Genomic DNA, 27,780 nt, shown 5'->3' with positions numbered 1-27,780 from the left:
TTTGGTCTCATGAAGGTTAAGAGGGCTTTCGGAGTTTATTCTTTAAAAAAAAAAAGTAATGAAATTAAATACAAAAAGATCTAATGCAATATTAAAAGTTTGAAATTTAAAATATACCCCTCTCCCTCTGGGAAATGCAACTCGAAAGGTCTTTTGAGAGAAGTGAAAAATTACACTGAACTGATGCTGCGATTTAACGAGGTACGAGCAAAAACAGGAAATGGTTGCCTTAATATTCAGTGACCCGAATTCCACTCTTTCTTTACTGAAGACGGAAAAAGCATGAACACTGCCCAGCATTGGGAACATTTGGCATTTCTGGACTCGATGTGTTTTCATTGGCTACTTTTGACACTGTGTCTGCGGAGGGCTTTTCTATTCACCATAAGCAACGCTGTGTTCTTGGCTCCCATTACCCATTTCCCCCAGATCTCTCCCCTCTCTGGTGCAGCTCAGGAGGTGGGGATGCTGACTACAGCCAAGGTAGGGGAGCACAGAGAAGGGGTGCCAGTCTGGGAAGATGCCCCCATACGCAAGGTGCTTTATGATTGCCAAATGGACTGTGGTGCTCTTACCCCAACTCACGCCCTGTTAAATTTCCAGGACCAACAGGTAGGTTAAATTCTTGCAACTCCCCCTGCCCCCAAAGGCTTTAATATCTGGAACCATGAGCAACTCTCAGCCCTGTCTAATTCTTTATCTCAATGGTCCACATCAGATTAAGGACACTGGCTGTTTCTACGCTTGGAAAACAGGATTCTCAATGTACACCCCATAGTCACTTCCTCACGGAGGAGACTGAGATAGCTGCTTCAACCTGGTGAATGAGTCGAAAGGTCAGTTTAAACAAGCCCCGGAAGTCGGAGCATGAAAGAGTTTGCGTTCTCATGTACAAGATGAATTTGTCTCCATCTTCAAGGCACATTATCTGACTCCTTAAGTGCTGAAAGCAGTGCAGAGATATTTTTCTCGAAGGCCTGAAATCAGCATACAAGAGTGTACCACTCTTGCCCATGGTACACACATTCATACGCTGCCCCTCTGTGGTCAAACAAGTTTTGCCAATTGCAAACCTTTTGAGCATAATTGGGGAGGGGGGGAGACATGAATATAGGTGCCACTGGCTCGGACAGTGTTCTCATATGCTTCAGTTATGGTCTGTACACAGCCTTAGACTCTGCTGTGTTGTGGAAATGCCAACAATGCCTCATTTGTGGCTCACGAAAGTGTTGATCTGCCCCAATGCTTCTGGGAGGAATTGGAATTACTCTTATGCTGAAACACTGCGTGGGTATTCACATACAACAACTTTAGTTACTAACTCAGGGTTATGGCTGGCATGTGGAAGCTGGTACACAGAAATAAAAGAGGACACACATTTCCTGCAGCTCCAACAATGTTAGCAACCATGATCAACCAAGACATATATTATCAGGCCCAGGTAATTCACACTCCAATGAGAAGGAAGTGTAGGATTCAGACACACACTCACACACACACACACACACACACACACACACAGCGTACACGCATGACACTTTTGTTAGGATATTCGCAACCACGTCTGAGAGAAACAACACACACACACACATTCAAATTCATCACAGTCCCTGGAGCCCAACCTCAGTTTTGAAATGTCAATGCACCTTTTAGTTTCAGTGGGGCCTCATGGAGCCCGTTGGAGGCGGGTGGGGAGGGGAAGGTTATTTTTCAGTCCTGGTCCATCCCAAGAATTATCAGGTCACTTATGGATTAGTGTTCAAGCAGAAGCTGCTTTCTGCACTCAGGGAAGCAAGAGCAGTTTGCATAGATGGTGGCTTGCAATGTTCCTGCTTGGCCGGATCTCTCATGGATGAGAGGAGAACATGCAATCGCCATACTCTTGGCCTTGGGCATGCAGCGACTGCCAACGATTCCCAGTACCTTCATTCACATAGAAAAGCATCTGAACCAATTCCTATTTTATGCACCAGTATTATTTTTTTTATATAAAAAAGCACAGTCCTTACAACCCCCCCTCCCCAATCTCCCCCTTGCGGTATTCACATGCCCGTAGGGGATCTTTTCCTTGTTGTTGCTCAAATTCCAATCAGCTCCTCCCCCCCCCACTTCCTTCCCTTCTTCTGTGATTCAAGTGATAACTAGGAAAATTGAAATGATGGCATAGGAAACCACGAGATTAGAGAGAGAGAGATTGGGGCAGGGGCAGAAGAAGAGAAAACGGGGGGAAGTAACTTGGAAGATGGTGAGAGCAAGAAAGGGCATAAATCAAGGATTGAAAAATAAAAGTGTGCAAGGATAATGCGTTTTATAAACACAGATAGAAACAGTTACAGCAAGGACAGAGCAGGCCAAATGGGGCTGGGGTGTGAATAGATATATCTATCTATCTGTATATATATATTTATATATATATAGATATATTTAAATTCAATGGGAGTTTGAGTCTATGCTTGGGGTTCCCCCCCTTTTTTCATTGGTCTCTCTCTCTGTGTGTGAGCGGCTGTTTCCATCGTCTCCCCTCTTCTCCACTGTCCACCCTCTGAAAGATTCAGTCGCTGCTTTGCTGTCTGTGTGCTGCTGCCACCGCAGCCACCTCCTTCCGGTTTTTTCTTGGCGATCGAGAGAACAAAGGAAGCATATGGATGATGTTGCATCAAGGAGCAGCTCAGCAGTTCCTTTTCCCCTTGGCCCCTCAGAAAGGTCTCCCTTTTGGGGGTGTGGACCGTGATCCTGGGGGGGTGGAAGAAGTCAGAAGGATGGCCTCGCCAGCCCCCAACCTGCCCTCCTCTCGGAGGGAAGGGACCGGGCTTCATTTTGGCACTGTCACCACCAGCTGCTTATTTTGTTTTGGTTCAGATTTTCATCTTATTATCTGCAGCAGGCTTATTGTTGCAACGGGGGCTGAGACTCCCCCCCCCCCATTACTTCTGCATCTGGTTGGAAAGCAAGGCTTGCAACCTCAACGCCAGCCACCTACGGCGTGTGATTTGGCCGGTAGAGGTCAAACCCTCTGCAACACCCCCTTTTTGCCTACACGTCTGCAAGGTGGGCACCTTTGGTACCTAGAACTGGAGCAGCCATTCTTCCGCCCCTTTGTAAGGAGGGGAGACGAAAAGAGCAAGCGCTCTCCGCTCCCCACCCAAGGGAAAGCTTCCAGAGGCTCCCTTGCCCTCGTTCATCCGCCATCGGCCAACCGCTGCTGCAGCCCCTTCCTTCAAACAGCTTCACCTCTCATAGGCAACCAAAGGGCGTTCTCCTTTCGTCTTGTAAAGTGACAGAAACGGGGGCTTTCCCTGGACAAACCAAAGATGCTTCCTGAAGCCGAGGACCCCCTCTCACAAGCAGCGGGCTCTTTCCCCTCCCGTCTAGGACGTGCCGTGGTTGCGCCTCGAAGCACGAATGGTTGAGCCAAGGGGCAGCCGCTACGGGGACACAGCCCCCGTTCCCCCCGCCCACCCAAAGGGAAGCTGTAGAAGAAGAGGCTAGAGGCTGCGGCACGAGGGGAGGCCGCCGCACCAGAAATGCCCTCAGGCACAGATTACGAGCAAGGAGTTTTTCCCCCGTTCCCCTCTAGCAAGGTCTCTAGGAGCTGGGAAGATGTTCCACCTGGATGGCGCTGGTGCTAACCGTGAGACAGATGTCTTTGTGATGTTCCGAAGTCTTGTAAGGGGAAAGGTCAAAGGAACACTGGGGCGGCGGGTTGGGGGGGTTGTCTCCAGGCGGGCCCCCGGCTGCCCCGCCACCTTGTGACTGGAAGTGCTGCTGCTGCTGCTGTTGCGATGCCTGAGCTTGAGCTTGAGCCTGAGCCTGAGCTTGGGCCTGGACCTGGGCTTGAACTTGGGCCTGGACCTGGGCTTGAACTTGGGCTTGGACCTGGGCTTGAACTTGGGCTTGGACCTGGGCTTGGACCTGGGCCTGCACCTGGGCTTGGACCACAGCCACCTGTTGCTGGGCATCAGGGATATTGTGTTTCCGCATATGCTTCATCAGGTATGTCTCCTGTAATAGAAGAGAGATGGAAAATAAAAACCAGACACAGACAGACAGACAGGACAATTATCTCCTTCATACTAACAGAGAAGCCATGGGGAATCTCTTTTCAAAGAACTGCCAAGACCTGTCAGTTGCCACCTGGTTTCCATCCCCACCCAACACAGGATGGTACTTACTGAGGTGTAAGCCCGATTGCACATGGAGCAGTTGTAGATCTTGGCATGCTTGACCGTGTGGGTGGCCAGGTGGACCTCGAGAGAGGTGCCGTCCGTGTACGCACGGTGGCAGTTGTGGCACTTGAATGGTTTGTCTTTGTTGTGCTGCCGTCTGTGGGACTGCAGAGCGTGAGAGGAGAGAGAAGGGGAGTGGATTAAAGTTAAACTTCAGCCCCACTGCTGATGAGTCAGAAACAAGGGTGGAGCCCAATAATAACAGTCTGGAAGGAATCTGTAAGTGGAACAAGAAGAGGAGGCCATTTTTGATCACCCCCTCTCTCTCTGTGCAACCCCAAAATCTGGTCTGGAGGGTCGGGGGAATCTTCTTGAGCAGGTTCAGAGATGATGCCCCAGGGGTAATTGCAGAACATGGACCCCCTGCCCATTCTGCTATTGGATTATTTAAGGGTCCCCAGACATCAGCGTAGCCAAGATTTCTTGGGAGCGGGGAGGACAGAACCAACATGACTGGTCAGTTAGCTAAGTGTTGTCATTATTTCACTTGACTGGAGGGGGGCAGCTGCCCCTCTGCCCCCCCCCCCGGCTACGCCCATGTCCCCAGATGCAAACGTTGGCGCTTACCGTGATAAGTTCCTTCTCTGTAGGAACATGATTCTTCATATAGGATGTAGGACTACAACTCCCATCATCCCTAACTCCTGGTCCTAGCAGCAAGGAATGATGGGTATTGTAGTTCAACAACATCTGAGGGCCCAAGGTTGAGAAAGGCCAAGTTAGCTGGTTGTCACCCCAGAATTCCAAGCTCAAGAACAAATGCTCCAAGTCTTGATTCCCTAGAGGTCCTTCAAATCTCTCTGCATCTGAGACTTCAAGCTTGCTCTTGACCTGACATACTGAACCTGCAACATACTCTACAGCCAGAGATTTATGCTTGCTTTGGACAGCCATACATATGCGAACTGGCCTCTCGGTTAATTGCCTTTGCACCTAAGGAACCCAAAGTGATATGAAACCAATGCAGGTTTCATTTATACTTAAGACATAAGCATGCTATTTGCTTCATTTATATTCCTCCCTCCTCCGAGGTCAAGGCTGCAAACATGGTACCCCCAACCCATCCACCATGACTTTCATTTATCAAGCCTTTGAAGCTCAGGGCTGTGAGACAGAAGAAGTGAGAATAAGTGACTGGACAAAGATCATAAGTGATCTCTTTGGCAGGCTGAGCAGGGACTTGAACCCAGGTCTTCATGGTCCTAGTCTGCAACTCTAACCACTATGCCACACTGGCTCTCTCTATCCACATACGCACACACGGCAGAAGCTGTATTGATAAAACCTAGCTTCTTATTGTGGTGCCATGTTAAAAGACCCATTCGCCCTTTCCCTACCGTCTCTATTCCATTTCTCAGAGGCCAAGGTAAGTAATAGTGGCTTCAGAGTCTTGCTGGTCCTCATCTCCTTACTTTGCCCCACACTTCCACTTAGGAGAGATCAGCTGTCGCTTAGCAGACTTTGAGCAATATTTGAAGTTGTGTGAGTTGACTTGTCCTTCCTCCTCTTCTCCCTGCTGCCATCATGGGCAAGCGGTATAGAATCTGTTCCACAAAAGGTGTGGGGCATTGCAAGGGGGTAAAGTGGACCTAAATGCACCAGACGGCAAAGAGAGGAGAGCCGTCTCCTTTTCTTCTTGACGTTGGCATCGGCAAAGTTGGGATTAGTTATATATGGTATTTCATTAAGAGGCTGCTAACTGAACCACCAGCCCTCATTTAAAATATTCTGAAAACGACTTTGAGAAATATTTAACTTATCAGGTTAAATATGCAGTAACCAAGAAAGCGGCCAGTGTGTTGGGATTTAGCATCCAGTTTTGTTTCCTGGGCTCCAGGCCCTTCCCCTATGAAGACACGTTAATTAAACCTTGCTTAAATTGCCGTGTCCAGAGTTCAAACTTGGGCACTTCACAAGGTTCTCCATCTACCCATCTCTTTCCCCATCCCTCCCAATGTTCCTTCTCCCTTCTCCCATCCTTCTTTGGTTCTCTGCTCCAAACTCATTCCACATTTCAGGTTTGTTCAGCATAAAAAGGACGCAAGCACACCCTAAGCTATCCTTTCCAAAATCCTCAAGCAAAGCCTTTAATTTTTAGAATTTGTATTCTGCAATGCATGCTTCCCCCGTCCCCCCAAGCCATTAAAATTCATATGTAGTCAAGTTAACAAGCATATTCCACACACACACACACACACACGGTTCACAGGAAGCAATGGCAGCTGTTCTGAATTCAGCATTCAGATTTGTCACTATTCATACTGATAGGAACATCTTAATTTTTACAGATGTAGCTATCTACCTACTCTGACAGGCAACAACCACTGATCTTCCCACGATTACTTAAGCAGCCAAATCAGACTGCACCACAGTAATTGAAAAAAGCCACATATGAACATCCTTGCCTTGTCCTTTAACAGATACTCAGACTTCCAGCGCGCTCTCTCTCTCTCTCTCTCTCACACACACACACACAAACACACAAACATTTCTTCAGGCTGCTTATTTTGATTCAGAATTGCAAGCCTGTAGTAGGATAAGACTGGTCTGTTCCATTTATTGCACAATGTCTAGGGAACACTTAGAATCATAGAATCATAGAGTTGGAAGAGACCACAAGGGCCATCGAGTCCAACCCCCTGCCAAGCAGGAAACACTATCAGAGCACTCCTGACATATGGTTGTCAAGCCTCTGCTTAAAGACCTCCAAAGAAGGAGACTCCACCAAACTCCTTGGCAGCAAATTCCACTGTCGAACAGCTCTTACTGTCAGGAAGTTCTTCCTAATGTTTAGGTGGAATCTTCTTTCTTGTGGTTTGGATCCATTGCTCCGTGTCCGCTTCTCTGGAGCAGCAGAAAACAACCTTTCTCCCTCCTCTATATGACATCCTTTTATATATTTGAACATGGCTATCATATCACCCCTTAACCTCCTCTTCTCCAGGCTAAACATGCCCAGCTCCCTTAGCCGTTCCTCATAAGGCATCGTTTCCAGGCCTTTGACCATTTTGGTTGCCCTCCTCTGGACACGTTCCAGTTTGTCAGTGTCCTTCTTGAACTGTGGTGCCCAGAACTGGACACAGTACTCCAGGTGAGGTCTGACCAGAGCAGAATACAGTGGCACTATTACTTCCCTTGATCTAGATGCTATACTCCTATTGATGCAGCCCAGAATTGCATTGGCTTTTTTAGCTGCCGCATCACACTGTTGGCTCATGTCAGGTTTGTGGTCAACCCTGTTAAAATTCATCGTTTGTTTTTGCCCAGTTCTCTAATCTGTCAAGGTCGTTTTGAAGTGTGATCCTGTCCTCTGGGGTGTTAGCCACCCCTCCCAGATTGGTGTCATTAATTTTATGCAATATTAGTACTAAAACTACTAATATTGGGATCAGAGAATCAAGGAACCTCTAGTCCAATCCCTTGCAGTGGATCTATGCCATGTGCAGACTGAACCAGCAACCTTGGCATTATCAGCATGACACTAAGCAACTGAGCTATCCATAAAAGCAGACTAAACTGGTTGAACTTAGATCCCACTGAGATCAATGGGAGCTGTCTTACCCCCAGCCCACCCTCCAAAAATAATAACTCCAGGGATTTCAATATTTTCACAATTCTTTTAAATTCTGATGAATGCCCCCCCCCCCACAGTAAACAACTTCCTGCTCATTCTAGGCTCTCAACACAACCCTGGTCACACCCACAGATCCTGCACTCGAGGAATGAGCAGATATAGAGATGCCTTCTTTTCTAACACTCTCCAGTCTGCTCTGGTTTGGAGAGACGAAGGACCATATAGTGCCATACTTCAAAAGGGAGTATGAAGCAATTTCACCACCTTACCTGCAAGTTGGAGAGCTGCGTGAAAGCCTTTTCGCACCCAGGGTGAGCACATTTGTAGGGCCGGTCTCCAGTATGAATCCTGCCGCAGAAAGGAAAAGCGCAAAGGGAAGGTGAACAGAAGAAACGCTGAAACAGAACCCTGCTCCCAGCAAGCCCTATGGTTGAGCTAAGCAAAAGGTGAACTCCCCTCCACCAGGCTTATTTGTTCACTTCTCTTGTGTGAACCCCGTGTCGCAAACCCTTCCTCCTTCAACTTGAGCTAGCTAAGGGCAGGGGGAAGCATGCAAGATCGTGCAAGAACAAAAGAAGAGGGACAAGCAGCTCCTGGGCAAGAGGCAAGCTCACCGGCATCACAGTCACCTGCGGCCGTGCCAAGGCAAGGGACTGGAGAGCAAGATCTCTGCTCAAGTGAAGGCCTGCGGGCAATCTCCTTCTGCCCTCCACAGCGCCCAAGGACAGGCCCACAGATCCATTCACCGGCCTTCCAAAAGAACCAACCCCAATGCCAAAATTGCTAAAGGAAGTGGCTCCCCTTTCTATCCAATGGAAGCTTCCCCACACCCTTGCTCCCACTCCTGTCATCCCTCCCCCTAATGACCCGTGTCTGCCTCCCGCTCTCTCTCTCTGTGACCCCCTGGGGGAAAAGTGTGGGGGGGGAGGGAGACTTCCCCAAGGCAGGCCCCTGCCCGCCTCTGCCCTGGCATGGTCAGTTGTCTTTTCTGCAGCCCTCACTCCGTCCTCTCTGGGGGGCCGCTCCCTTGCGACTGATGGGACCGGTCCGCCTCCCCCCGCCCCCCGCGTCCCCCCACTCTGCATGCTTGGCGTGCGTGCTCCAAAAAGGTGCATGCTGACGGCACGGGGGGCCAGGCTGGGCCCCCAGCCTCCTTGGCCCTTACCGTGTGTGCTGCTGTAGGTGGGAGAGCTGGCGGAACGCCTTCTGGCAGTAACGGCACGTGTAGGGTTTGACCCCAGAGTGGATGCGGAGGTGCTGGGCCAGGTAGGACGTGTTGGCGAAGCTCTTGGAGCAGTGAGGGCACTTGTGGGGCTTGACAATCGCCGTGTGGAGCTTGGAGTGGATCCTGCCGAAGAGGAGGAGGAGGAGGAGGAGCAGGGGCAGCAGTTGGGATATGACCGCCAGCTGGCTAGCAAGGACAACACAAGGGACGGCGCCATGCTGCCTGGCGACAGGGGAGGGGAAACCAAGGAGCGCTCTTGCCCCCAGCAAAGCAAGAACGAAAGGCCGAGAGCGCTAGCTGCACCAGGAGGTCAGAGAGAGGAGAACCGGGCTGGCAGAAATGGGCGCTTGGGATGCCCAGGGGCTGGGGTGGGCTTGGGGGGTAGGGGCGGCTGCTCAGGAAGTGCCGTTTGGGGAGGCTGCCAGTCCTGACCTACAGCTTTCAGTCTCCCGCTGATCACAGAGGATTGCCTGTCTTGGACGGCTAAACAGCCCCCCTCCACTCGCCCCGGGCGGCTCTTTAGAAGAGGGCTAGAGAGCACACACGGAGGAGTACCTTTTGCTCAGTGCACTAACGGGGGGACCGCCGGCAGTCAAGGTCAAGGCTGCCCTGAGCAGTCTCCCCCAAACGGGCACCCGCCTCATGCGAAGATGCCGGCAGCACATGCAGCGCGGAAGGCTCCCCCGCCCTGGCGGCCCTTACCGTGTGTGCTGCTGGAGGTGGGAGAGCTGGCGGAAGGCCTTCTGGCAGTAGCTGCAGGTGTAGGGCTTGGCGCCCGAGTGGATGCGTATGTGCTGGGCCAGGTAGGAGCTGTTGGCGAAGCTCTTGGAGCAGTGCGGGCACTTGTGGGGCTTTGCCTCGGTGTGGGTTTTGGAGTGGATCTGCATCTCCGACTTGGAGTAGAAGGTCAGGGAACACATCCGGCACCTGAGACCAGGACGAGGGCGAAAGAGACAGGGTCACACACCTGTACCCGAGGATACCTATCCACGGCTCGCTAAAAGGCTGCTGCTACCCCCAAGGGCTACCTCCTCCACCCCCAAATTCTGTTTCTTCCTAATTCAGTTTGGGTGAAGCGGGTCTACAATAAGCTACACTTCAACTAGGGCAGAGGTGGGAATATTCCATCATGGGGGGCGTTCTGGTTGGGGCCCCCAGGCAAAACTAAGGGAGCATCCAATGGGTGGAATTCAACATAGCACTATATGAGAAAGGTCCGCTCACACAACGAGACTTTTCCACTCTCTCCTCCCCAAGTGTGCCCCCCCAACTTGTTCTGGGAGCCCCCCCCAGCCTTTCAGAGCAGATTTAGGGGGCACACGGGGAAGAGAGGCAGTAAGACCTATTGCATGAGTGGACCTCGTTTCGCACATGCAACGACTGGGGTGAATCTACCTCAGGTGATCAATTCTGCACATTAAACTCTGTGCAAACTACTCAGAAAAGTCAAATGCTTTGACATTAGCTCAGAGCAAGGTCACTGAGAAGTTTCAGAAGACTGGGCATGGCCTGGGCAGAGGTCCAAGTGGTGGACAGAGGACATGAAGGCTGCATTTGGCCCTGGGCTCACGGCTCCCTTCTCCCCTCCCCAATGCCCTAGGATGTGGAGCTAAAGAAACCACGACACAGATACCCACAATGGATGCAAACTGAGATGCCATGATACAAGCAATTGCTTTCTGCTCTGTAGAACTGAGTGCTGATTTTACTCAACAATGCAGTCTGAATCCACGGCATATAGTGTTAGAACAGTCACTTGCCTTTCCCAAACCAAAGAGCTAATCTCTAACCTATTCCCAAGCCTAGGTAAGCATTAAAAATTATAAGACACCCCCCCCTCTTTTCAGGAGGAAATAGCCACAATCCCAGGACCAGAGGGGCTGCAGTTCAATTATGAAAAGGATGGCACACAAATTGCTCCTTTTCTACAGCTGATTGATTGGGAAACCTCTGCAAATCGTCTTAGTACCTGGGATATCCCCTACTATTGGATGGTAAATGTTGCTTACTTACATCTCATTGACAACAGAACATATCTTTTTAAAATGCCATCATCATCAATAACAACCTAACATTTAGATAATGCACATGTTCTAAAAGAACTTCACACATTGCAAGTTTTTTGTAAGATACGGCAGGGTAAAGTTGGTCAGGATCAGCCCCATATTGCCAATGGGAGTGACTATGGCAAGCATAGGCAGACTTCGGCCCTCCAGATGTTTTGGGCTACAATTCCCATCATCTCTGACCACTGGTCCTGTTAGCTAGGGATCATGGGGCCAAAACATCTGGAGGGCCGAAGTTTGCCTATGCCTGGACTACGGCTACCTAATGAGTTGAGGGAAGGCAGAGACAAGATTTAAACTAAGGATATCCTGATTCATAGCCCCACCTTTACCATGCAAGGGCTCAGATATGCTTTATAGGTAGGAGCACATTATTCACAAGGAAGATGACATGTTCAGGAAAGTCATGTGACCATCACTCAGACGTTCCTTCTCCTTCTGCTTTGACTGGTGGGAAGGGAACTGTTGCTTCATAATATACAGGCTGCCCTTTCATTGTCTCTCATTTTACATTTTATTTATTTAATTAAACGTTTTATTTCAATAAATATATCAAAATATGTTTTTATGTATTAAAATTTTGTTTATTTTATGAAATACATGATAAAAGGACACAGTAACAAACCAAAACAACTCCCATTTTAAATCCCTGTCTTCTCATATGGCAGAGACAATTTTATAATAAGACAGAATTCAGAGTTCATATGCAGGTTTCCCTATGAACCTGCTGGACCCTGAGATCATCTTCTGAGGCCCTCCGTCCTCTGCCTCCTCCTTTAGAGGTCTGGAGGGTGGCAACAGGAGAACAGGGCCTTCTCTGCAGTGGCTCCCCATCTGTGGAATGCTCTCCCCGGGGAAGTTCGCTGGGCGCCTTCATTAGACACCTTTAGGCACCAGGCAAAAACGTTCCTTTTTAACCAGGCCTTTGGCTGATTACCATCCAATGCCCTTTTAAAATGTGTTGGGGGGGCAGTAGGGTTGCTTTTGTTTTTATTATGTATTTTGTGATTTTATATTGTGATTTTATCCTGTGAACTGCCCTGAGACCTGTGGGTATAGGGCGGTATACAAATTTAATAAATAACAATAAATGACAATAATAGATTACAGTGGTACCTCGCAAGACGAATGCCTCGGAAGACGAAAAACCCGCAAGACAAAAGAGTTTTTCATTTTCTGAGTTGCTTCACAAGACAGATTTCCCTATGGGCTTGCTTCGCAAGACGAAACGTCTTGCGCCTTTTTTTTAAAACCGCCAATGCATTCCTATGGGAAACCGTCAATACACAGTGGTGCTTCGCAAGACGAAAAAACTCGCAGAACGAAAAAACTCGCAGAACGAATTAATTTCGTCTTGCGAGGCACCACTGTACATGTCTTTACGTAGTACTTTTTCAGACCATTTGTTAAAGCAGAATGGTACTGCATGGCCACAAGCACATGGCATTAATGAAGCAACGCTTTCTGTATTTCACTCTGCCAACAGTATCTATTGCTTGCCTTTTCGGATAGATTTTTAAATAGTTCATGTATGAACTGGCACACTCCCTTTTCCATGCAATTAAAGCAGGGCTTTCCCAGACTGGCTATAGCTCCAACCCCCCCCCCCTCCCCAAATAGCCGCCGCTTTGGTTTGAATTTCTAGGATTAACTTCTTTTAAAAAAACAAAACAAAAATGTCTGGTGTCTGGTAAAATTCAACAGATGGTTTTGATTATGCAAAACCTTTTAAAAATGGGAGCCTCACATGAAATGCCACTCTCTGCAGGTTTGAGTGTAAAGATCTCACAACTGGATTTCCTATAGATAGAAAATTCTTGTCATAGCTAAGCTGTTAACTCATTTTCCCCAGCATAACAGTCTTCAGCAACCCAGCTGAAATGGAGCTGGCCTCTAGGAAAGTTTGCACGAGCATTCCTCTGAGGAGAACAAGGCAAGGACAGAAGTAGCTGCTTTGAGAGAAAGAAGAGGGTTTTCAGTCTCAACTTTCCTTCCCAATTTTTGTTAGCCATTGCATAAAAAGCTGGTCTTAAAAACTCCCCAATTTCCTCAGTATTCAGAAAGCTCTGTGAGGTTCTCAAAACAGCTTTCTAAAAGGCTGCCATAACCATCTCAGCCTCTTAAAGCAGGCAGGATTGCGGTGCGAGATCCCGACCACACACTGCTAGAAGAATGAAGATCAGTAGGGGGAATATCATGGCAAAGTTTCCCACGTATAAAACGGTGATAGAAAATTACCATAGGAAAGCAGGGCATTTCTAATCCCGCAGATAAAAAAGAATGCGCTATTATAAGTACACATTTTGTTTTTAAGAACAAAGTGGGGCACTTCAGATCTTAAACAGGGAACAATGACCCCAAGGTAGATATTCCTACATGTTGTGCTTCCCTATTTCTCAGCGCAGGGACCTCTGCTTGCGAACTCACCCAAATCTTCTGCAAAGCCACCTGCAAACAATTCAACATGCAGGCATGACTTGGGTCAGCCACAGGGTCAGCTTTTGAGAGCAAGGAGTAAGGCAAGCCGTGAGCATGAAGTCAAAACCAACATGCACTCCTTTGCAGCTCACCCAGCGACCACGGAGACGTTTCTCCAGCTCTCTGACTTTCAGAAAAACGTACCTACACTTAACTGGTTCTCCCCTCTAGAAGCATATGAACAATATCAAAAAATGTAAGCCTGCATACACTTCACTTGGGCTGAAAAGCTCACGGGAACATCTCCTTCTGGGAGAGTCCCTCCCTAGCTCAGTGAGCGAATACATGCCTTACATGCAAATGGCCCCCAAGTCCAACTCTGCAGCCAGGCTGAGGAAGATCACAGCTTGAGACTTCGGCGAGTCAATGCCAGAATAAGCAGTACTCAGCTAGGACCTGTTTCATGATTTGTGGATCTCTATGCTGGGACTGAGAGAAAGCATACACACCCACAGCTGTCATAGTAGTTATTAACCCATACAATCCGGAGATGGAACATTAGTGCTGCACTGTGAAAAGGTGGCATCCTTTTCAAAATCTAATGCGCAAAGCAGCCGCCTAGATCATCCTTACAATGGTTCCATGTCCTCTGTATTTCAGAGAAGAGGCTAGAAAATTGAGCTTACTGAAATCCGACCTGACTCAAAACTCGTGCCAAACCAGCCCTACATCAAACTCAACGCTCAGCGCATACTTGGGAATCGGCAACTCTTTTTAAGCACTGAGCTCTTCTTTGCTCTTGACTGAATCCATCTTTCCAAGCCAACCACAGAATGCAAATAGCTGCCAAAATCGAACCTTACACCACACCATCAATTTCCAAGTGCTGCGGGTTTCTTGTTTGTTTCCCCCCCTGTAAATGCAGAAGCTGGGGGTTGTAATCTGAATATATTCTCTCATTCACATGCATGCCTAAACAAGCTGATCTGGCAAACAAAGCTAAAACCATTTGGTTGTCTGGCAGTACCACCTTCAAACCAGTGGTGTCAAATATCCAGGCACCAGTATTAGAAACTCAGCGCCCAATGGCTCCTTAAACCAGGGTTACTGTCGCCAAAACAAAATATCTAGTTGCCATTTTGGGGCCAGACGGCACAAAAGTCGCATTTTTCAATACGACGTTTTGGTGCCTGAAATTTGTTCCGATCGTGCAGATAAAATACCGATAATAGAATTCCAAAGGATGTGTTGACACTGTGCGAAAACAGGCAAGATCCAAGGATCCCCAGGCATGCACCTCCAGATGGTGGAGACGTCAGGCGCCCTCCTGGCACCCGGGCACCCTCACTTGGTCGCAACTGGCCGATTGCTAGGTGCAAAACGTGCCTGGCGAATTTTGAACACTGCCAGACACATGCCTACTCGCACTAGGAATCAAGCTGCAACAGGGTTGAAGGACAAGTGCCTTAAGTTGGGGAAGCATACTGGTGGAGTGGGGAAAGGCTCAGACAGCCCAAACACACAACAGCCCTTCAACAAATGCTGTGAAGAGCTGGGTGAGTGCACTATAATATGAAGCATCAAAATGGTAACGGAAGCCTAAATCTCCTGCAGTCAGTAGCATTGGAACCCACAGATATCACACACAAGCATGCACTGATGACTGGAAGCAGGCCCTGAGGCTCCAATGAAGGGAGTATTAGGTGCCCTTAACACCATTCCTTCCTTCCAGCTGGTAAACTCTCAAACAGCTTGGGGGCACGGCCATGTGAAGAGGAGCAGGGGGTCAATGTCAAATCAACGGAGTAACTCACACTGGATTATGCCCTGTTAGAAATTCCTCACCAAAGGCTCTGGAGGAAACTTAGCAGCCGTAGGATAAAGAACAGGAAGCAGAGAGTTGAATAAGTAGACTGTTCTCACAACAGATAAATTTAATCAGTGGGGTCCCCAAAGGACCTGCACCGGGGCCTGTGGTTTTGAGCTCGTTCATCTGAAGCTAGCGGCAAGCAGTGATGTAGTCAAATTTGCTGAGAACACTAAATTGTTCAGGGTAATAAAAATAAAGAGGTTGAGAGAAATGAGAAATGTTCAGTCAATGTTAGCAGATGGGGTGATTGACTAGGAAAGCGATTTAGGATTGGTTTGGATAAATCAATGAAAAAGACAACTGAGGGTACAACAGTGTTGAAAATGACATTCCATGTCAGGGATCATTAGGAAAGGAATCAAAAATAAAATTGCCAATATTGTAAGGCTAGGGTTGTGATTTTTCGATTGCTTTGCCTAAGATCCAGGACAAAGTGCCGCCTTATGGAGAACCCCCCAACCCTGAAGTCAATTCCGCCTTTTAAATCCCAGTAATGGCAGCCCTAGTAATGCCGTTTGTGTGAATCTATACAAAATGTATACGCAGGCAGCATGAGAGGGATATAGCACCGATGCCTCACTGCTAGACTTCCCACAAGGAGCTGGATGGCCACAGCAGAAAACAAGATTCTGGACTAGACAGGACTTTGGTCTGATCCAGAAGAGCTCTTATGTTCACTTCAGCACCACCATCATGCATGCACCTTCTCCTCTCAGACAGGCATCCACACTTCACTATGTGAAGGCAGCCCTCAAGCTGGAGATGCACAAGAACTGGTGAAGACCCAACAGCAATGCAATACCATGTGGCCCCATGATGCTCTACGGCGAAAAAGGATAATAAAAAAGGCTGTACTGAAACTGCAAAAGATAAGACACAGCCTCACAGCGGTGCCAAGAAATCAATCTTTATGAAATATAGTTCTTGCCTAGCTCCGCAGTATTTTACAGAACTGATCATTGGATAGAGAATGATTTCTTGGCGCCATTTTGAGGCTCTGCCAGCTCAACCCCTTCCTCTGTATGCTGCTACAACAACCTGCTTCACGACTTAACATCCATTAGAAGCCTTAGCTGCTGCAGCAGCAGCAGCAGCAGCAGCAGCAGTCTGCTCCCATTTTAACTGTGGATGCTCAGAACCATCTCTCTTAAAAGTGTTTCAACAGGACGGACTTTGACACGCTCACAAACTGGATTCATTTCCAACAGAGGGGGGCATCTGCCTACACTTGATACCCACAGCTTTGGCCCAAAGTTGGGTATGGTTGAATATAACGTAGCCATGTCCCATTAGGAGGAGGCAGTGACGAGAGGGCTCTGGGAATATAGCCGTGTATGTCTGGCAACAAAACTATTCCGCCCCGCCTCATCGTAAGGACCGTATAAATGAGAAAAACCAAACCTAGCCTAGAGGATGTGATGGGTGGTAGTTACATGGCACAGAGGGTATATGGAGCTTCTACAACTAGAACTCTTGCTGTTTCACCATGTGATGAACTGCTGGATCTGTAAATGAAAGGGCTCCCTGGCTGCAAAGTATTCTTCAGCTACACAGTGACTTAATCCCAAGCCTTTTGTCTTCTCCCCAACCTCAGACCTCAAAGGACCACAAAAGTTATCAGGTCCAGTTGGGACTTTGCCTAGGCCATTGCAACCTCAACTGTACACGCCTGCCCAGCAATGACGAGGTCTCAGAACTGGTCACTGATACACCAGAGACTAAAGCCAAGGCTCTGTGTCATGGTCAAGTGGGCAAGATGTCCCAACACCCAAAGCCCCCTTGAATGGGATCAAATAGGAAGTGGCCAGTAAGAGGCTAGGTCTACTGGAATATTTTCAAGGGACCCTTCTATGAATACACTATCAGGCTGGATGGAAACACTTCTGAACATGAGATCTTGTTAAAAGTTCTACTGTTTACTGAATTAAATAAATTGCCCTTTAGGAACACACAAAGAACACTGGGCATCGCATTTCGCTGCCTAAGATGCTGTAGGTAACTGAGAGTTCCCACCCACCCACCCAAAGGCTATTGCTACTATAATTGCATTCTGCAGCACCTTCTCAAGATCTGACAATCCCAAAACATCAGCGCCTATTTTTGCTTGAATAAACACTCAGAAACAACCACAGTTTTGAATATCAGTACTAACTTGAAGTGATCTTTTCCATGAACGAAACCAGAAGCTGGGAAGTCCAAGCTCTGACAACTATACCAAGTATTAACGCAGCCAGCACATCCTGCAAACCATGAAGTTCTAGGCTCCCCAGGGATCCTGGTCAACAGAGAGGAAGATTTTCATAATCAAAGTTTAGTGGAGGGGGATATAGTTGGGAGAAAAATCAGTTACACTTTGTGGTGGAGATCTCACACCCACCACAGAATATTAGCTTATAAATTGGGCTGAAGTACTTGCTGCCAGAGATTGGGTCCAATTGGTACAGATTAAGAGAAAAGATCCAACGAACCTGCGTAGGCAGCAGTTATCCTGTTACAGCAATGCCAACCCTTTTAAGCTTCCCTTCTACAGGACAGCAGCTCCAATCTGCCACCACTACTTCTAGTCTGCCCTTTCCCCTTAGTGGGGTCATGTGAAATGCTGCAGTGATAGTAAGTCACAAAAGACAGAACTCACCTCCTATGCGATTCTTAAAAGGTGCAGGCAGGCCTATCAGGGTCTAGCAATCCCACTGCCCCAGGCTCTGAAAGCTCAATCTGCTTCCTTATCCCCTACATCTTACTTTGTCCTTGGTTCTTCCCTGCTGCCCCATTCTATTATACCCAACCAATAATAATTGCTTCCTTAAGTTGCAAATTTCCAGCCCACTTGCTTCTTTGTTCTGTTTGCTCTAACACAAGTTTTTCCCAAACTTGGGTCTCCAGCTGTTTTTGGACTACAACTCCCATCATCCCTAGCTAGCAAGACCAGTGGTAAAGGATGGTGGGAATTGTAGTCCAAAACCAGCTGGAGACCCAAGTTTGGGAAACGCTGCTCTAACCACTCCCACCTTCCTTCCCTATGCCACATACTCCCCCTTGATGCTGAGGTATCTTTCTTTTCCAGTAGCCCTTTCTTCCCGCAACTCCAAGATTTCTTTGCTCACTAGGCCATTCCTCCCTTACCTGCTCTTCCCTCAGCCTCTGATTTCTCAATCCATCACCAACTCTGCACTCTTCCATCAGCCACTTTGCTTCTGGGCTTCCTCTCCCTTGACCCCTTTCACCATTCTTCAGCCTGTCCCTCAAGGGCTTTCACGTTTTTAACCCAGCAGAATTGGCAACATTCCCCCTTTTTAGCCAAAGTTGGGCTGAAAACATTCTAATGCTTTTGCTCCTTGAGTAGCCGGAACGTTGTCAATGAGAATGTGCTGTGCAATCACACCTGATCATCTGATCAATGTCAGAGCCTCCATATTTCGTACTGCACTGGAGCAAGGAGTAAGAAGTTTCTTTGGTAGAAATGACAAATACTGAAGAAACAATCCATTTTATTCTGAAAAGCAATTTGCTTCTTCAACAGTCCTAATCAACTACTATAAGCACATTAAGAAACTACAAGTTGCCGCCTTGCCCCAATGTAGTCATATAGTTTTGCTGCATTATGGCCACAGAGGACAAGCCAAGCCATTATCATTTGGAAATACTTGAGAGACGCTAATAAGCAAACTAGGACAGCAGCCCTCACCAGCTACAGAAGTCAACAATGGAAGTAAAAGGATAGAGTGCCAGCAGCACAAATCCTGCTTTGAATTCAGTTGCAAAACTAACAGGACACGGTAAAACAGAACTGAGAACAACCTCAGCACAAGTTCAAGACAAAATGAGCCGGCTTGTACCAATGCACCGTAATGATCCTGGATTCCAGCAAACTATTTCATGCTACTTAGTAAAAATAAATATAGTATGCAAGACCGTCTTACTTAAATGGAAGAGAACCCTGTAGTACAGACAGCAAACACCCCCACACAAGCACAACCTGTTCAGCCACACCACATGTTACAAGAGCTCGGCACAAGAGACAACTGGAATTGCTGTTCGAGAGACAAATTCCTCAGAATTACAGAACAGTCAGAGCAATAGTTCAGCTATGCCAATATACTGAAACTACAAGTATCAAATATTCAGAATTCACCCTAGGACAAAGAAAGTATGACTATTCAGTATCTCATATTTACACAAGACTTGCAGCAGGTGGAATTAAAGATCTCAGCATAAAATTATAGCCCCAGGCAATTTGCACTCGCCTCTAGAGAGTCCAATACTTGCTAAAATTTAACAATGGAATATAATCCTGGGAACTGAGGGCAACTTGTTTCTGTCTGGGCACCTTCACTGGCAACAAACAGACCAATCAAGCATTAGAAGGACACAACCATCGTTATCAAGGAAATCAACTTCCCAGTCTTTTAACATGGTCACATTTGACTTCAAATCTCCATTTAGGCTGAGATGTTAAGCTTAGGCTAAGGCACCCAAGACAATAAGGAAGCAGCCCCATGATTTCCTTCTTTAGCACACTCACTTCCAAGAGACTCTTTTACCAGTTATGCAAAGAGGTACGAGAACTCCAAAACCTGCAGATACTTTCCTCCTGGTCTGGTCCCTAACACAATCAACCAACCTAGGGTGTGATCACTAACAAGCCTGCTTAGAGTTCTGGCAAAGGAAAACTCCATATCTCAGACACTACAACCACCAGTCAACACGTTAGCATGCATTAGCGTCTATCAAAGCTAGGAACCTCTACTCATGATGTATTGACAAAACTCATTTTGCACTACACAAACCTTTGCACTCAGCATCTGTGGCAGAAAAACCTAAGATATTACTAGCTCTCTAGGTACCCTCCGCCCCCACTGATCTGGTCAAACCCCTCATTGAAGTACAAAATCTATGAGAAGTAAAGTGGGGTTTAAAGTCCTGTTTTAGCTCATCCGATTGAGGTCAGTCCAGAAATTGGTAGCTTTGCCTCCCCAGCCCCCAATTCTCTTTCTCCACTTCCCCCTCCAGTTTTTCCTCCTACATCTCTGTTTTATAACTTTTGTTGTGTTTTGGTTTCTAATGGAATGCATAGCCTCATGTTCTTTCTCCAGTTAAGGGGATGTTAAAGTGATCTACAAAAGCTTTGTTTCACCCCAGTTCTCCTATCACAAACTTGCAGCAAAGGAAAGCCCAAGAAGCCTTAGACCAGAGGATAACCTCCTGATTCTTAGCATCTCCCACCATCTTGGAATAGGCAACACCTGTGCCTTAGGTTCTTTTCCCTTTCCAATTCTTCTTTCTCTCCTGAAGCAGATCTACCTTTTAGTGACAGATGCAAAAAACCACCACCACCCCATGGCATCCCCTATAAAAGCCTTATAAGGGATGCAATGTATTTCTGGCATCTATCACTGTCCCCTTTCCACAATTACCATGGCACCAACACATTGCTTCGTCTCATTCTTTATGTCCTGATCCTCTAGAGATTGACTCAAATAGTTGCTGGTCCTATCTGAATGCTGCTTCTGTAACTAATCCCCCCCCCCCTGTAATTAACCATTTATTCAATTATTCCAGGATTGGTTGCTCTTCTTATTGCTAATTCCAGAGTGGCCCTTGAGCCATGCTATGACTTTTGGTTCACAAGCCAAACATGTGTTCCTCAAGACCAGACAGGTAAGCATTTCTCTGGTGTCCCTCATCTAACACTACCGCAACTCTTTTATTTCCCTTCCTCCAAGTTCATGATTAAACCAGAACCAATGAAGTCTAAAATTCAAACGCACACTAGCTGCCCATATGCAACTTTGAGTCCCATAACCACACCTGTATGTCTTGCCATCTTTGTGCTGGTCTTCATCATCCTCATTTGATAACACAAAAGGGTCACTCATCTCTGGCAGGCCAGATTCCTGTAGCCGCTTCTTTTTCCGACCACGAGGAGCTTTGGGGGTTATACCTCCAGCACCACTGGCTGCCCCACCCTCTGAAAGAGCTGTGGCCCCCTTCTTGGAAAGGTCAGGTACGACTTGGAGAGTTGCCTGGGAGCCAGGGGGAAGCGCTGAGACAATCATTGGTGCAGAGATGGGAAAGGTTTGCACGGAAGAGGCTGTGGTCACCAGAGACCCAGAGGGAGAAGTGATCACCAGGCCAGGACCTGCAATGAGGAAAAAGGGAAGGGTCAGATTCCATCTTTCAAGATGTCCAAGGAAAGGAAGACTTGCACGTTTAACAGTTTTGTCACATAAGGCATTCCATATGCTGCAGTAATTAAGAGTCGGACTAGGACTTGGGTTGCTGCGAGGATAAAGGGGGGTGGGGAGAGGAAGAGAACTGAATGTTAAAGGTAAAAGGTAAAGGTACCCCTGCCCGTACGGGCCAGTCTTGCCAGACTCTAGGGTTGTGCGCTCATCTCACTCTATAGGCCGGGAGCCAGCGCTGTCCGCAGACACTTCCGGGTCACGTGGCCAGCGTGACAAGCTGCATCTGGCGAGCCAGCGCAGCACATGGAATGCCGTTTACCTTCCCGCTGGTAAGCGGTCCCTATTTATCTATTTGCACCCGGGGGTGCTTTCGAACTGCTAGGTTGGCAGGCGCTGGGACCGAACGACGGGAGCGCACCCTGCCGCGGGGATTTGAACCGCTGACCATGCGATCGGCAAGTCCTAGGCGCTGAGGTTTTACCCACAGCGCCACCCGCGTCCCTGCACTGAATGTTGGGTTTCAACAAATCTCACCACTGTGACTGTGGGGCTCTTTTTTGGCAAGCATGACAAATGGTCAGCATTTATCTTGATTAGGGCTGAGTGATCTATTGATATATTACCCCAAACCTCGTCCAAAACCGGTTTCAAGTCCCTATCATGATACTGGTTTCATTATTTTGGACCTGGCAATATATTGTGAATCATGGTGTGTGTGTGTGTGCGCACACACACGTGTGTGATGCAAAAATCACAATGTGGGGGAAACCGTGCAGCCAACCAATGCCTCTACATTGCTCCATTCTTATTTCAGACACTTATATATCAGTATATTGCAATGTTTAGCTGGTGATACATCACGATATTGAAAACTAGATGATTGCCCAGCCCTACTCTCAATTGTGAAGCTGCAATGGTAGGTGGAGATCGTTTGCAGGTGACCTCCCAACCCTGCCCGGTTCCAAAGCTGAGGAAGGCTGTAGATTGTTGACAGCTGCATTCCAAAAGAACCCAAAGAGCTTGGGCAACCCATGGCCTAACTAGGACCTCCTTTTCCAGGCTTTTCCTGCTTCTGGGCAGTAAAACTGTATAAGGAGAACTTGACATTGCTGCCTGAGAACAGCTGGGCTGACCTTCAGAACTGAGATGCAAACTCCCCCCTCCATCCCCAGCCAAGTAGACAAGATGCATGGGAGCTGGTGAATACAACTTTGGTAGACCTCTTTGTGTATGATAATTAGTATTTCTCAGAGGAAGGGTGTAATAAAGACACAAACAATACAGTCGTACCTTGGATCCCAAATGCCTTGTGAGTCGAATGTTTTGGCTCCCAAACGCCACAAACCCGGAAGTGAGTGTTCCGGTTTGAGAACGTTCTTTGGATCCTGAACATCCAGTTTGGCTTCTGCGGCTTCCAATTGGCTGCAGGAGCTTCTTTCAGCCAATCGGAAGCCGCGCCTTGGTTTTTGAATGTTTAGGAAGTTGAAAGGACTTCTGTAATAGATTCCATTCGACTTCAGAGGTACGACTGTACAGGACTGAAACCGAGACATTCATCTAGGCAACAAGTAGATAGTTAGGTATTTTATGGAGCAGAAGCATTCAGGCCATACTGTGCCTTCGGACAGCATGCTCTTCTTTTTTTGCCACCTGAGACAAGGATTATGCTTGCTCTTTGACCAAGAACGGCCCAAACACCGTTTCTTTGAGCTGCACCCCTCCACTGCTACTGCACCCTCCCAGTCCTCTCACCTGTTGTCATGAGCCCAGCAGACTGCACAGGCACCACAGTGATGTTCTGCGTCACAGAAGCCTGACTGTGTGGAGTTAGCTGTTCTGGCTTGGTGTCAGAATCCATAGAAATGTTGGTGGGAAGGGCCACGGAGGTGGGTACAGTCAGTAGGGTGGGATAGTGGGCAGGAGCCAGACCACAGCTCTTCTCTGAGGGCAAGAGCTGCTCCTTCATCTTGTTAATGAACATACTGTTGTCAATCTACAGCGGGAAGGAGGAAAGAGGAAGAGTTTAGAATAGCTACGGGGTAAACACTGCATGAAGCGTGTTGCTACTTGGTTACTCCTTACCTGTCCTGAGACTGTGGGCACCGCCGGCCAAAAATATGGGGAGGAGTTGAAGTGAGATTCTTCCATTCTAGCTGGGGGAGATAAAAAAAGAGAAGGGTTGATGTTAAACCGGGGAACCTTTTCTATGTTACTACTGAGATACAGTGACTTTCTTATTTCAAGACAGCCCCAACTCTACTCCTGACACTCCATGACCTGGCTAAGCAAATTGGGGGCTGCTAATATGCTCTGATGTTCCACAGTCCAAATTATCCAAAATTTTCACTCTTCCTTCCAGTGCACTGCTTTTGGGGTTCTCCCAACATCCGCCTGAGACAATTTTGGAGGATAAGGAAGGAGGGTGAAGCTCTCTTAAGCTAATAGAAGTTGTTAGTTGAATCCCACCCATGGGCTTCATAGGAAGATGAGAATTTTGTGCTTCTCAGACCAACATGGCAGGCACTGGGGGGGGGGGGGGGGGAGGGACCTTCATGTTTCTCTCGCTTTTCTCCTGAAACTTTGCCCAGATGACAAAGAAAATACAGAAAGGGAGATGTTGAACAAATGCGCATGGTTGCAATCTTACCAAAATCTTAAACAAAACGAACACCTTCCTTGGTGCAGAACTTTGGGTGACAGAACTGCAGAACAATCCCTAACAACCGAGGACACAGGCAGCAGATAAAGAAGCCTGCATTTCATCATTCTGAAGTCTATTAATGATTGCTGAATACTGGAAGTTCGAAAGAGGTCTCATTCGCTTCAGCCCATTGGGATGCAATGAGGTGGGGCCACATGGCCCAAATGTTCTGCTGACTTTGCTCAGTCAAAGGATACGTCTCTTAGGCTCTGAATCCTCTGAGATCAACAGGACATAAAAAAAACCTTTCCCCTCTCCCAGATGTGTCAACAGAACACCAAAGTCCTGGGTCCGGACTTCCTATTTGTAGTCACTCCCATGCTGCTAGTACACAACTCTCCAAAATAGGATATGCTTGATTAGTGCCATCCAATCTTAATTTTTCCTTCAGTCTGGAGGCCTTTGAAAAAGCCTCACTGCAAGAGCTGGAGTATTAAAAGAATATCCCAAACAGAACATGCAATGGTGAATTTTTATAAAACACAACTGACATCCTTATGTATGTCCTGGGTGTTCCACCTCATCATACACCCTGTACATTGTATGACAGACCTGTCAGGAAAATGTTGCTTTATTTTTATTTTTTAAAGCCATGTCCAGAGCCACCCACAATCATTCATGATTATACATCTGAAATGCATGCCAGTAGAGTGTTGCCAAGAAGTCCTGCTAGTTGAGCCTTAATTTAAGTAAGAACAACAGCTAAGGAAGGACAGTTTTACAGAATTTTCCAAAATAAACATGGAGAAAATGTGAGTTTTACACCACAGCACAACTTCCACAATGGAAAGTTTACTTAATATGATAATGCATACATATTTTTTAATACGAAACATGCAACACGGGCCTCCCAATGACCTCTAATGAACAACGGTTGCAATCCTATGCACACTTCCTTGGCGGTAACTTTAGAATGGGATTATATGGGAAAGTTATTTCTGTTGTCAAAGATAAGCCAAATAAACCTTTTTCTCACCTCCAGTCACCCATCAAGGGTTACCAGTGCAACTTTAAAGCAAAACAAACAAACTTTCCAACCAAAGTTTGTATTTACTGACAAAACAGATAATTTAAGAATGATCTGCAGAAAGACCACATTAATTACTAACATACTGTCACATATTCAACTTTCATTCACCTCCAACTTATAATTACAGAGTTCCCAAGGGTTTCCATCAAAGATTACCACTAAGGATTAAGTATGGCGCAACAAAGCTATTAAGAAACATTATTCTTGATATCACTGACTGTTCAAAGCAAACCAAACTTATTGGGCATGCCTCAGGAGGGCATGTTTAATTTATCAACTTTCAGATTCAAAAAATGAGGGGTGCTAAAAAGCTGCAAGGACCTGGGAACTCAAAATATATTTTGGTTAAATTAATATATTTTAGTTTTGCTTGGAAAGTAGTATGTGTGCAAAATCGTATAGAAATCATTAAAAATGATTGTCAAGCACCTGCAGTTATATTACCTGACATTTTCAGAAGATAATTTTTTAAAAATGTTTTCAAAAAGTAATTTAAATGTTGTCCAATCACAAAAAATAATAGATTTAAATTCTTTGCACCCAAAAACTTATTTTTAAGACTCCTCACTAGAGAAATTTGCAAAAATTAAGTTTCATCTTCTAAAATGACATGCCCTAATGACTCAGGCTGGACCATAAAGCACTACGGACAATTAAACAAGATACAGAGAAGGGATAGTACCTTATACAGAAATAAGCGTACTCAAGTGCCATATTTCAGGGGCTTAGCTACTAACATCTGATACATCAATACAGATTGCAAACTAGGACCTGTGCCCCTGACAGGCCCAGAGAGCAAGATGAGGTGCTTTTAAGGGTCAGACTCCAGCAAAGAAAAAAAAGAAACAGAAAGTTGCAGATACAAACACCCTGCTTACAATTCTGATTGTGGGGGAGCAAGGACTCTTATATTGCAATGCTAAGCTATGTTTATCCAATGTTAACTATAAAAACATTAGGACCCCCACACATACAATAAAATATAAAAACAAAGCAGCAACTTATCCAGTGGGCAAGATCCACCTACTACAAGATCCCTCCTTTCTGGAACTCTGTTTTGCCACCTGCTTTCAGGTAACCCAAGTGCCCTCCCTGCACAAAACCACAGCAGTTCAAGAAGTCACAGTTTAGAATTGGCGTGAGGAAGATTTTTTATCAGCATTCGGAGTGCGGCCCGCAGGAGAACTGCAATGCACTTAGAAGCTGTACACTGAAAGAAGAGGATAATTTGGTGGGGAAGCATATGCAGCCCTTGGCCCTGGGGGAAAAGCGAAAGGAGGAACCCATTTAAGCCCATAAGGAAAACTCCATCCGATCAGGCTATGGGCCAAATGCCTATACAGTGGTACCTCTGGTTACATACGCTTTAGGATACATACACTTCAGGTTACAGACTCCGCTAACAAAGAAATAGTGCTTCAGGTTAAGAACTGAAATTGTGCTCCGATGGCGCAGCCGCAGGAGGCCCCATTAGCTAAAGTGGTGCTTCAGGTTAAGAACAGTTTCAGGTTAAGTACGGACCTCCGGAACGAATTAAGTACTTAACCCGAGGTACCACTGTAGAGAGCACCACTAGCTGGGCATGAAGGCACCCCCCCCTCACTATGCTGTCTGTCCAGTGGCGTAGTGTGGGGGGTGCAGGGGGCCCCGGCCGCACCGGGCGCAACATCTGGGGGTTAGGGTTAGGGGGCGCAAATCCACGGGTTAGGGGGCGCAAATCCACGGGTTAGGGGGCGCAAATCCACGGGTTAGGGGGCGCAAATTACTTGCCTTGCCCCGGGTGCTGACAACCCACGCTACGCCACTGTGTCTGTCCCCAGCTTCTGGCGTTCAGCAGGATGCTGCCTCTGACCATGGAGCTTCCACAGGGGCACCGACCACCTCACCCTCCGCAAACCTGACTGAACTCCCGCCCCCCTTTCAAGCCCTCCAAACCGCGATGCCAGAAGCGGCTCCCTTCTCCCGGTCCCCCAGCCGTTCAGCAACCCGCCCCGCCGCCTCAGAGAGCCGCCAAGGCGGCGGCGGGGAGGGGAGCCGCGGTCGCCCCCCGGCCAGCCAACCCCCGACCCCCGCCAGCCCCCAGCAGCCCCCTTCCCTGGCACTGACCGCGCCCGCGGCCCCTCGCTCTCCGCCCTGCCCGGGCCGAGGCAGGGAACAGCGGCCGGGCCGACGCGGAGTCCAGCGGCGCACGGGCCGCGAGCTGAGGTGGGGCAGCCCCGGCGCCGCCGCCGACGATGCCGCCGCCGCCGCCTCCTCCTCCTCCCGCCGCCGCCGCCGCCACCGACGCTCCCGCGGACAGCCAGGCGGACAGCAGGCAGCCCTTGTCTTCCGTTTCCGGGTGACCCAGCCCCGAGAGGGCGCCTTGCCGAGGGAAGCCGCTCATGCTTTCCCGCCCGCTGCCCATCGCCCGGCTCCTCCCGCCCGGCCCGGCCCCCGGAGGCAGCGCCCCGGCTCTGGCCCAAGTGGCGGCAACGGCAGCCTCCTC

General features: G+C 47.8%; 1 protein-coding gene across 7 annotated transcripts; it reads right to left on the bottom strand.

Annotated features, from left to right (window-relative positions):
* ZNF384 (zinc finger protein 384) lies at nucleotides 1-27,780 on the bottom strand. Of its 7 annotated transcripts, none has more exons than XM_083419896.1 (11): nucleotides 27,402-27,780; nucleotides 23,647-23,717; nucleotides 23,317-23,557; nucleotides 21,188-21,518; nucleotides 17,532-17,654; nucleotides 9,728-9,952; nucleotides 8,966-9,148; nucleotides 8,070-8,148; nucleotides 4,173-4,331; nucleotides 3,901-4,002; nucleotides 1-3,852 (listed from the first exon to the last, which is right to left on the bottom strand). In XM_083419896.1, the coding sequence occupies exons 1-11, from the start codon at nucleotides 27,697-27,699 to the stop codon at nucleotides 3,586-3,588; spliced, it is 2,079 nt and encodes a 692-aa protein (XP_083276022.1). In that variant the 5' UTR covers nucleotides 27,700-27,780; the 3' UTR covers nucleotides 1-3,585. The 7 variants fall into 7 exon arrangements, with proteins under 7 accessions (XP_083276022.1, XP_083276021.1, XP_083276020.1 ...); XM_083419895.1 differs by having other exon boundaries at nucleotides 1-3,804; nucleotides 3,841-4,002; nucleotides 27,402-27,779; XM_083419894.1 differs by having other exon boundaries at nucleotides 1-4,002; nucleotides 27,402-27,778.

This window comes from Podarcis tiliguerta (genome assembly GCF_965153285.1).
Source record: "Podarcis tiliguerta genome assembly, chromosome: 17".
NCBI lineage: Eukaryota > Metazoa > Chordata > Lepidosauria > Squamata > Lacertidae > Podarcis > Podarcis tiliguerta.
The sequence above is the reverse complement of the archived record's forward strand: the minus strand, read 5'-3'. Positions and strand labels throughout refer to the sequence as shown.

Excerpts from the sequence above, each read along its gene's own strand:
- ZNF384 (XM_083419894.1), bottom strand. The coding sequence starts at position 27,699 with ATGGGCAGCGGGCGGGAAAGCATGAGCGGCTTCCCTCGGCAAGGCGCC. Across the intron at positions 17,655-21,187 it reads AAAGATGGCAAGACATACAG|GATCCCTGGGGAGCCTAGAA; the intron begins GTGTGGTTATGG and ends TCTGTTGACCAG. Across the intron at positions 4,003-4,172 it reads GCAATCGGGCTTACACCTCA|GAGACATACCTGATGAAGCA; the intron begins GTAAGTACCATC and ends CTTCTATTACAG.